Here is an 11,398-nt window from a genome sequence, read left to right as displayed (position 1 = left end):
AAGATAATGCTTCCCACAGGGTTTCAACTGACTATGCCAGCTAACAATTTACTCACCCTGCTCCAAACTAAGTCTCAGAGTGTTGTATAGGGTCTAATCCACCCCTGTCCTAGGGTTTGCCTTTGTGGACAGAAATCCTTTAAGGATAAGACTAACTTCCTACCTTGCTCTTCCTAGTCCAGCTGCGAGCTAACAGCTTACCCGCCCTACTCCAAACAAAGCCTGCATGTGCTACAGAGGGTCTAACCTAATCCACTCCCTCCATATGATTTGGCTTTGTGGGCAACACTCCTTTAAGGATTAAACTAACTCCCTGCCCTGTTCTTTCCAGCCCAGTTGCTCTTCTAGCACCCATCCTCCAAACCCCAGGGTGTATAGGGTACATGCAGGACCTGCAGACTTGTTTGGTGTAAGGCAGGCAAGTTGTTAGCTCCAGCCAAAAAGCCACTTTATCCCCCTTGCCCCAGGTGGCACCCCATGAGCTGCCTGCATCACCCCAGCTTTTGGCAGCCCCCTGTCAACGGGAAGCCCCCTGCGGTCTGCGGCCAACCCTGCCTGGGGGCTGGAACAGTGGTGAGAAGGAAGGATTCATAGACTGTCAGGGGCTGGAAGGGACCTTGTAGCTCATGGTGCCTTCCAGTCTCCCTGCACTAGGCAGGAATAGACAACTGGGGTCAAGTGACCCCAGCAAGGTGAGCTTCCAGTCTCCTCTTGAAGATCTCCAGGGTAGGCGACTGCACCACCTCTGGAGAGAGCTTATTCCACAGTCTGGGCACCCTGACTGTGAAGGATGACAGGCCCTGGCCCAATATGGGGGCAAAATCCCGGTTCCCACCCAATCTGCACCAGGAGGAGCCTGGGCAAGGAGCAGGAGTGGGAAGGAGGGATGTAAAGGAGAAAGTGGATCTGGCGCAGGGCTCCCAGGGGAGCCTCCAGCCAGGAGCTCAGGGGCAGGGGAGGAGGCTGCTCCCCCCACTCAGGGAAACTGAATTGGGTTCCTTATTCCCTATTCCTCCCTCCCCATCAATTTTTCCAAGCTCAGCAACAGGTAGTGAGCAATGAGGGCTGACAGAAGCCCCGGTCCTGCTTGGAGCAGGGGCGTCGGACTCCCGCCTGCCCTCCTGAGCAGGCCCCTTCCGCCGTGGCGGGCGAGCTGTCAGCGGGGCTGGGCGCTGCAACCCCCTAGCAGCGGCGGGGCAGCGGGCTCGCAGTCCTACCTGGGGCTGGGAGTGCGGCCATCCCCGGCGCGGGCTGCTGCTGGCTCTGTGAGGAGCCGAGCGGGGCCGGGGAGCGGGGAGGCCGGCAAGGCATCGCGTGCGGCGGCGGGGCGCGCTCTGACTCAGCGCTGCCCGCGCTGACTGATTCCTGCCTCCCGGCGCCCGGCCGGCGCACGCGAGCCCGGCCCGGGGAGACCGAGCCAGCCGATGGGAGGCAAGGTGGGCCAGCCCCCTGGAGAGGGGCTGCGGAGCACCTGGCGTGTCCACACGCCATGCCACCCCCTTCCCGCGGGGGTTCTCCGGCAGAGACCCTGGAGCGCCATTCTAGGCTAGGCTCCCACCACAATTGGCAAGGGGAAGGCAGAGCTTTCCAGTAGACCAGTAGATGCTCTCTGGGTGCATCTGAGATCTTTTATTAGGCCAACTTAAATAGTTGGGGGGGGGGGGGGAATTTTAAGAAAACTTTTGGGTTTTAAAAAATACAACCCTTCTTCAGGCTGAGGAAGTTTCTTCTGCAGTTGGGGTGTGCTCTTGGGAGCCAGAGGGCTAAAAGCCTTCTGCCCTGCTGTGGGCCTTTCTGAGCTCCTGGCAACAGAAGAACTGCTCTCGGGTTTCTCTGTAGGCAAGAAACAAGCCCCAACTTAAGAGCTGGTCTTGTCTGAGGGGGGCTTAAGTCTGCAGAGGGCTGTTTCCAGTCTGTAGAGGGGTGGTTGCCTCCAGTCTGTGGGCATTGTCCAGTGCACTCTGCTCGGTGTCATAGAAAATCACAGAATCGTACAAAATGAGCAAGTGACTTTCTTGATGTAATTGGTTTGCCCCTTTGAATATGCACCAGAAAAGCCCTTCCCTGGACGTTCATAGAATCATAGAAAATGAGGGTCGAAAGGGACCTCAGGAGGTCATCTAGTCCAAACCCCTGCTCAAAGCAGGACCATCCCCAACTAGATCTTTCCAGCCAAGGCTTTGTCAAGTCAGGCCTTAAAAACCTTCAGGGATGGAGACTCCACCACCTCTCTAGGTAACCTGTTCCAGTGCATCACCACCCTCTTAGTGAGAGAGTTTTTTCTAATATCCAACATAAACCTCCCTTGCTGCAAGTTGAGACCATTGCTCCTTGTTCTGTCATCTGTCACCACTGAGAACAGAGGTGCTTGGTACACTCGCTTTGAACCTATGACCTCACTACCATCCCTGTTTTCTCTTCAGTCATCCCCCAAAATCAATTGACATATACCCAATAGCCACCCCCCACCCAGTAACAGGGGGGCAGCCATTGTTCTATGGTTGTCAAACCCATGTTAGCCCCTTTTGTCAAATAAGTCAGTCTGAAAAGGTTTAAGTTCCAGTGCTTCAAGTCACCCAGAATTTCCCCAATGAATTTGGGTGGAGACTGGAACAGGAGCCAGACCTGCAGGCTAAAGGGTCTTGACCCAAGGCCCATATTAATTCCCTCTCCCCATGCCTTCTTTCTTCAGGATACAGGGAAATTTGTTAGTGATACCTGTTATTGGACCAGCTGTACAGTTGGGAGAGATTTAGACAAGCTCTGAGGTACAAAGCGCCCTTCTTCACCTGGCTGCAACACCATTCTGTCTTTCAGGGGGTTGCGACCAAACCCTGCAAGAAACCAAGGTCTAAACCACCTAAGTAATTAAATTAACTTATTTCAGCTGTGTTGTGTAAACAGCTACCTTCTAACCAAAAAACAAAACAAAACAAAAAAACAAACAAACAAACAAACAAAACCCAAAACCAACCCCCCCCCCCCCAAAAAAAAAAAAAAAACAAGGCTGTGGGTTGCTAACAGCTTGAACTAATCAAATAACAAAAACAGCTTTCGGGTCCTATTTAAAGCCACTTATAGTTTGTTTACAGTAATAGTTTCTTTGTGAATCTTTTCCCCCCAACTAATTCTCATTATTTTTTTTCAGCCTGTAATATTTTTGGTAATAATTACTTGAAATATTTTATTGGTTGAAACACATTTATTAACACCTGGGTTTTCAGTAACTGCATTTTTATAACTTTTTAATAAAAATGTTTTAATATTGTCTATTAAAACACACAAATGTTTTAAAAAAGGAGATTGGCTTTTGATGCAATTAACTGAGCATAGTAACTTAAGTTCTGATTGTTTTCCTAATGGGTTTTCCTTTTTTTTCCATAATTTATCTTTTTGCAAAAAAAGACTTGAAATAAAGTTGCAGCTTATTTGAGGCCAGATACATTTTTGGAACTACTTATTATAAAAATAAGGGTTGTGTGTACTTTATTCATTATCTGTTAATCTTTATCCTTTGAAAGATTTCAGTCATTGAAACTACGTTGTGTGAACTGTCCTATGCCAAAACAGAGTCCAAAATCAGCCACTCTTGGACAGTTTGCAAATGATTCTGAAAACGATGCATCCTACTATTTGGTGAATACTTTAACATAAAGAAGACATTTCAGAAATTGTGAGCACACACTACATAATTCATCTAAAAAAAGTCAATGTTTTTTAAAATTTTAGTTCAGGGATATTGTTGAAATAACTCAACCACAAACTGGTGATTATTACTCAAAACGCAAGTATCACTAAAGTTGTAATATTTTTTTCTGACAGCCCTCTCTGTCAGAGGCTCTCAAAGTACCTTAGCAGAAATTATTTGAATCAGGGGAAAAAAAAGTCAGGGAAATGTTTCTCCCTTTCCATTTCACAGATGCAGACAGATGCTAAAGAGGTAAAGTGGCACGTCCAAAGTCAAATGGTGAATCTGTGGGAGTAAAATATACCAATGCCTTGCCCCACTCTCATTTTCTATGCTTTTCCACTGGATCACAAGATGCTGTTTCAGCTTGGAATCAGATGCTCACTGTTGCTTTGCCCCAGTTCCAACTCTGCCGTCTCTTCATTCTTTCCAGATTTTTTAATTTTTTTTTTCAAACAGATGAGCTGAATTAGTGGAGCCAGGCAGAAGGGTAGAGGAAAGAGGCATTCACATTCTTTCTTCTTGTAGATTACGCTAGATTGGCAAATTACAAAAAACCTTTTCCAATACCATTAAACACACACATGCAGGCACCAGTGGAAAAAAAAAAAAGAGTAGGGAATTCAACAGATGCAGATACAAAGAACCTTCATCTCATTCATATTTCTCCATAGGCTAACATATCAGAAATAACTGGTCATCACTTAGATTGGTAAAATCCAGAATGGGTATATTATTGAAGAAGATTGGAAGGACTTCTAGTAAGTATTCATCAGCATCCAAAATGTTGCAGATTTTAACACAGATTATTACTCTGAAAATTCATATTGGAAGTGTGTTCTTTGCTTCCTACAACCATCAAGTGAGAGAGAAGAGAAACCCAACAGCAACTAGTTGCAGTAAACTACCAGTACTTCAAAAACAGTGTCTTCATAAATAGATATACATGTATTCAAAAGAGCAACCCAAAAATCATCCATTTTGAAACAGATAGGACAATCAGCATTATGAGATACCATGTGCCATACAGGCTATTTTCTGCCAACCCCAGACTCCCAGCCTTATTAAGCATAAATTCATTTTTTTATGCAAGATAATTGGAAGATAAGTACAGCTGGAGAAATAACCTAGCTCCTTGAATGACTCAGTAAGAGCACACACCAACTGCTGAAGCTTCCTTAGCCCGACGAAGGGTTTTTGAACCTGAAAGCTTGCTTAATAACTATTCTCCAACCATTTGGGTTGGTCTAATAAAAGGTATCAAAATTCACCCAAGGAACCTTGTCTGCCTCAGTAAGAGGGATGGACTTAGAATACAGTGAGAGGGGAGAGAGAAGGAAAGAGCAAAATGGCAGGCTGTCAAACACAAGGAGTGGCGTGCAGGTAGGAAATTGTTTTTATAACGGAAATAGCTGCTTTATTTTTCATGTGGTAAACTCCCTCATCAGCTCATATTGCACTCTGCTCAGCTCATTCTTCTACATAGAAGGAGGTACAGAGGTGTGTTTGTACATGTGTGCACAAGAAAGGAAACACAAAAAGCACATGACCAAACCAGTAGCAACCAAGAAGTCCACAAAAGAGGTTGTCAAGACAGCAGTATCAGGATCCAAGGCAGAGAAATAGGTGAGGCAATTTACAGGGCTGTGGTCAAGAACTGACTTATTCCAGTGACCTTGTTTTTGGCTCCACAAAACTAGTTTCAAGCACCAGTGCAGAGCTAATGCTTGCTTCACAATAGGAAGACCGATTTTTTTTTGACAGTCCAAGCAAGGATCTTCCTGTCTTGAGGAGTAAGAAGGCCTTACCCCCACCCCCCACTTCCCAGCCACCTACTTTAGTTTCTGCCCCAAACTCCTAGTGTGATAATGCACAAATCACGTACTTTCTACGCCTCTGTTTACATAACTGTAAGATAGAGATTTCCTTACCCAGCCTGGGAGAGGGTTGGGATGAGGAGTAGAAAGGACCTTTTGGACCATAAGTCCTTGCTGTTTCAGGCAACTGCATCATAAAATCCCATTCATAAACCTATCAAGCTCCATCTTAAAGCTAATTTTTTTTCACCCACCTTATTTTGACAGGAGGGGTGCAGTGGAAAGAAAGGGCAGCTAAGGCAGCTCACTGCCACTCTCAAAACAGGAAGTCGAAGCCTTGCTCAGGATTTGTGCCAAAGACTGTGCACAGCAGACCTGGTCATTCAGGGTGGGGTGTCAGAAGCAGACAGACAAGATGGTTCCCAATTCCCATCTCACCTCCTTGTGTGCCACTGGAGACAAAAACATGCGCCTTACCCACCCAGCCCCACAGGTTGTTAGGCTCAGGAGAGCTTTTGACTCCTGTTGAAAGGCTGTTGCAGAACCTTGCTGCAATGATAATTAGAAACCCTCCGATTCCCAGCCTAGATTTATGCACAGACTGTTTATACGCATTTGCTTTTCTACATTAGTCAGTATCTTCCAATGGAAAATGTTTTACAGGTGCCAGACTGTATTAGTTTCAATTAGATGTAGATGCAGTTAGATGCAGTAACTGGGAACCCAGCAGGTGCTAAAATCTGTAGTACTTAGTGTCAGAAGCATCTGTAGGTCTGTGGACTGTTGCAGATGCCAAAGAACACATGTGTTGGGGCAGGTGGTTGAGATGTTACATTCATGTGGATGCTATGGAAGAAAGGAGTAGTTCTTGAGCTTGGTTTTGCTCACCTGGGAGATCCTCCATATCACTGAGAACATATTTATCATCCCTCTTCCTTTGTATCATATCAGTTCTCTCCACAGAACAGGATGCTTAAGTGGACAGTGGTTGTATAATATTGAATGCAAAGGAGGAAACAGAAGGAACTGTAATGCAATCAAAGTTTTATTAGAAAGGGTTATACTGTTAAAGGAGAAATTGGCTTCCTAAACAGCTACAGAAATACAGCTACTTGCAGCTCTGTTTTAGTACCACATTTTTTTCTTCAAGGTTATGGGTTCCCTAGTCTTTAAAGCTTCCACCCCCTCTAGTGGCAATATTGTGGAATATGAGGAATATTCTGCTCACAAGGGATCTCAGTCCATAGGGAGAGAGGACACTGTCGAAAACTGGCTACACATCCAGAGGCTGTGACTTGTCTTGATCTCGCTACTTAGGCTTCCCCATTCTTCCACACACCCTTTATTTTTTCCACCAGTTGTTCAGCCATCACAGTGATTTTAGCAGTTTCCTTCATCAAAAGGTTCCTGCAGGAGACAATGATGTATTAGCAAGGTATGCAGATGAGCGTGGAAACCTCTCATTTTCAGTAGTCAAAAGGCTGCTGTTCCCTTGTCTTGGCCTATAAAGCTAATTTGGCCTGACAGCTTAGCTTAATAGTGTGAATGTAGAGCTCTACAGCGGTCCTGAAAAGACTCACTTCAAAAGGCAGGATAGGTCTGGGGACTTCTTGTGAATGGAATGGTACCTCTCAAGTGAGTGCACTTCTGGCTCTTGCTTGCCAGCATCCATTGCCTGAGGAATATTTACTAACTGAATCAATCCATCATGCATCCTAATTTACTCTCTGGGATTCCCTCTCTCAGACAGTTAAAAACAGACAGCACCAGTTCATGTGATTCCAGACAGGCCCAGTACAGCTGATTATGGATCATCACCCGTAAGTATTCAAGAGGGAGGAATTATACTTTGATGGATGGGATTAAGAATGTGTATTTTGCTCTGTGAGAGGTTGCTTGGTCTGTTCTTCCAAGGATCTTGGTCTCTGGAGAGTAACCATGTTTCCTTACTTTCCTTTCCTACCTCTAGTCAAATAAAGAATTCAGGAAACCATTTCATACCTTATCTCAGCGATGACTGGCATCCGAACAGCATCTACCAAGAACTGCCCAACCGTAGGCGACACTTTGTTCACGGATTCATATATGTAATATGCAATTGTGTCAGGTATGACCAGCCAGTCACGACGGACATGTCTCTTTTCAATTGTCTTCGCACTCACTTCTGGAGAGGAGAAGGGAAAAAGAATATTAAGCACCTCTAATGACCATTCTCATCAATGGCACCAAGTCCTTCACAGGTCTGCATTGGAAAGGTACTGTGTGGAAACTATTCAGGGACGCAGAGCCTCACACTAGAATTTCTGTGCACCGTGATTCAGAGGCCAGCCTCCAAAAATAAAGCCCATGCACGTAGTATTAGTAGCACCTACAGCCTGGAGGTGTGTAGCAGAACCTGATACAGCACACTACCACCAGTGCTCAAGCACCTCTGTGGACAGTAGCACCTACTGGGCAGAGCACTAGTACCAAGATAAACCCATCAGTCAAGAGGTGTCAGGGATTTTCAAGTGCAATGCACTCAAAATTGGACTCATGCTGCCAGTCATGGTGAAAATCCAAGTTTCAAGTTTCTGCCTTCATTTGTGGCTGGGATAGGCTTGTGTAAGAGTAAGTTAAATGCATATAAAGCTGAGGAATGTCCCAGATAGACTGAAGAGCTTTTGTCAGACTTACCAGAGAAACTGGTGCTGAGAAGCATTACAAGGGCTATAGCCACTGCCCTGGACAGAAGCATGGTTTGTAGTACAAGTTCAGAGCAATAGGTACAGAAACCTGCAGGAAGCACAAGTTAATCCTTTGATCGTGGCATATCTATTCAACATGTCACACTTAACTTGTAGCAGGCAGGGTTTTTTCCTTCCTATGAACATTCTGTTTTTTCTTTTCTTTTTCTATTAAATAGTCAAGCTAATTCAATACAAAATGATGATACAGTATTATTTTATTAAGTTGCTATATTAAAGGTGCATGGATAAGGAAAGCATTTGAGGTGCTTAACCAAAAATTATTTATCCTATAGAGGATCTAAATCGTCATGTTGCCAGACAGAAGCAAACTTCTAACCTGATGGGGAGTAACGATAACAATTAGCTTTCCACCTAAACAGACAGATAAAGTTTAAAAAGTAATATTGTAGGGGTTCTTGCATCTTCTCACATAGTACCTTCTTATTGCTGTTATTAGACATAGGAGACTGAATGAAATGGAACAATGGACTGGTCTAATCATTTTTGTTTCTACAACAGGGAAAAGATGGGAGCAGAAATCCAGAAGGGTTTCATCTGTCCTGTTTATCCTGGGATTTGCTAGAAGCTTATGCAGCTAGCAATCAGCATTAATAGTGCACAAAAACATTAGCATTGTTGCAGTTAGCAAAGCAGTACTAGAACTGCTTCCTTTTCATCCAGTCTCTTCTCTCTCAATACTTACTAGAGGATCTTTGGAAAACCAGTATTACAGGAGTCAAAGCCAGAAGGTTAAAGTTAACTACACTTTTTCAACTATTTGGACCTAACAGAGTAATTTACACTGGAGCAAATTAACGCTGTAGTCAAGTTACATCACCTCTGGACATATGAACAAGTCACTAAAACTAAGGCATCTCATGGCAGGAAAGGTGGTTGGGCTACCTCCTGAAAAGACTAGGTTTGCTAAACTTGTGCCAAATGGCTACTAATCAAGGCTCATGATTAGTGTACCAGCAACTGCTTGCTGTTAGTATACATTTCCTAACCTTAGATGCTATTCCTTTAATGGTACCTAGGCAGCTGATAACTGCTATCTAATGCTTACAGATAGAAAGGAAACCAAGTGAACTACTTTTTAATCTTATGGCCAGATTTTCTCCTGCAGACCTGAGATACCATTTGCACCTTGGTCTGTCTCCTCCTGCCTTGGACCTGCAATGAAACACATTAGTAGGTTCCTGTTCCTAGTAGATGAATTTCATCCTCCCAAATTTATAGACTATTACTGCCTTGGAAATAGGGAAAAGAGCTAATAGCTTGAGTAAATCAGACCTTTGCCAGAGGAAATTGGGTATACATAGCCCCCTAGCTCTACTGACTTTTGGATGTTCCATATATACCATTTAGTATAATTCACACAGCTGGAAACCACAGGCTGAATTTGCTCTTACCTGTCTCTTATAGGCAGAGGAAGGAGAAGATGCTCATCTGGAATCTAAGTGATTATGCCACGTTAATATAGAGAGAGCAGGGGTCAGAGGTCTTGCTTTTTCCACATTAGCTCTTTTGCAATGAGACTTGGCAGGGTGGGATGGGCAGGAAGTGTAGAGTCCAGAGTCCTGCTCAGATTGGGATTTGGCAATGGAGGATCAGTGCAGCTGAGCCTGGATTCTGACCCATAGCAACACGGGGTCATCGAGTCCCTTGCTGCGGCTGGCGACCAGGTCAGACAAACCCTTCCACAAACTGATCAAATTCCATTTGACAAGTGTTTACTTCATGCTCTCCTTCTCCATTGAATGCCTCAGCAGGTCCCATATATTTTTTACTTTACCAATACTCGCTAACTATAATAAGCAATCAGATGCCTTTCTCCCATGAGGAAAAAAGAAATAGAGGGTTCAGTCAGCATTTAAGCTAACCTGTAACAATTAAAACATTGTTTAACTCCAAAGTTGCTCTCTTTGTAGAAAGCCTGAAGCATTTTAGGCACTGCCAGACATCCAGGTAGAGGTGCAATGAGATCTGATGTATGATCCACACAACCACACTTCCTGCCATGGCTCACTTGCAAAGCGTGGTTGGGGGATCCAGCATCAGATCTCGCTACACTTTATTGTCAGGATCCCCCAGGCTCCCAGCCGCAGGGGCACACATGGCCACATGTTCAATTATTGGCATCATAGCAACCAGCCACAAAGTTATTATGCATTTTTTGTGGAATATCTTTTGTAGCTTATTCTGTGTTTTGAGATACCATGAATTGCTTAGATGTGTGGTCGGACAACAATTTAAATTGTGATTAGCTGGATTGTCATGTCTTAAATGCAATGTGTGGCACAGGCAGGGGACATAGAGCCAGAAGTTTCCCCCATCTGTAAAAGAAAGACTAACAAACAAGACTCACCGGATATGTCTACATAATACACTAACAGCACAGTAGTCTAATAATACTGTGCAGTAGTACGTCACTGCACAAAACAATGCTAATATGCTACAGCACAGTAGTATTAGGATTATACAAGTACTAAGTTAAATGCGCAGTAACTACTGCTCATTAATAAACATGTAGATGCCCCCAGTGATTTGCAAAATGACTTGGCTAAAGTCACATCTTTGAAGAAGGCAGGTCTAAAATTTTTCATCAGTTGTTCCTCTTTGTGACTAAAAAGGGTTTTCATCTTTTTTTTTCCTTCACTATTTTTATTATTTGAAAAAACAAAGTTTTTTTCTAAAGTAAAAAAATTTCCTGGGGATGGAATGCAAATATTCCCCAACCCTGTCTAGTGGTGCAAGATTCAGAGCCAGATGAGAATAGATCCTCTGATTCCAGGTCTTCTCCTGAAAGCACATGACTACTTTTCCTGTTCTAAAAAGAAACAACAAAACATACAAATACAAAAGAGATGCCAGTCAGTTGTAATCCACTCTGAAAAATCCACGTAGTTAACATCTGTCTTTTCACTGGAGAGCTATAATAGTAGAACATTTTTAGAAGAATGATACAAGGCATGTTGTAGAAGCTAAACATAATACAGTACTTCAAAGGCTTGATCTGTACCATGGTGCTTACTTGGGGTATGAACAGTCTTACCCCTAACTCACCATTCAAAACTTGATCTAGAGATAAGTGTGGAACTTTTACTTAGAACAGTCTAGCCTGGCAGGGAGTATGGATTTCAGCAAAGGTTGCTAGAATTAGC

The 11,398-nt window shown here is 44.0% G+C and overlaps 1 protein-coding gene across 1 annotated transcript; it reads right to left on the bottom strand.

The window, feature by feature from the left end:
- Nucleotides 1-6,529: 6,529 nt before the first annotated feature.
- On the bottom strand, nt 6,530-10,597 carry LOC102367850 (apovitellenin-1-like). Its single transcript, XM_006020152.3, has 4 exons — nt 9,647-10,597; nt 8,182-8,280; nt 7,507-7,669; nt 6,530-6,912 (listed from the first exon to the last, which is right to left on the bottom strand). Exons 2-4 carry the CDS (start codon nt 8,240-8,242, stop codon nt 6,819-6,821), a joined length of 318 nt encoding a protein of 105 aa, XP_006020214.1. The 5' UTR covers nt 8,243-8,280; nt 9,647-10,597; the 3' UTR covers nt 6,530-6,818.
- Nucleotides 10,598-11,398: the final 801 nt, after the last annotated feature.

The sequence above is a fragment of the Alligator sinensis genome, unplaced genomic scaffold, assembly GCF_000455745.1.
Source record: "Alligator sinensis unplaced genomic scaffold, ASM45574v1 scaffold343_1, whole genome shotgun sequence".
Lineage (NCBI taxonomy): Eukaryota > Metazoa > Chordata > Crocodylia > Alligatoridae > Alligator > Alligator sinensis.
The sequence above is the reverse complement of the archived record's forward strand: the minus strand, read 5'-3'. Positions and strand labels throughout refer to the sequence as shown.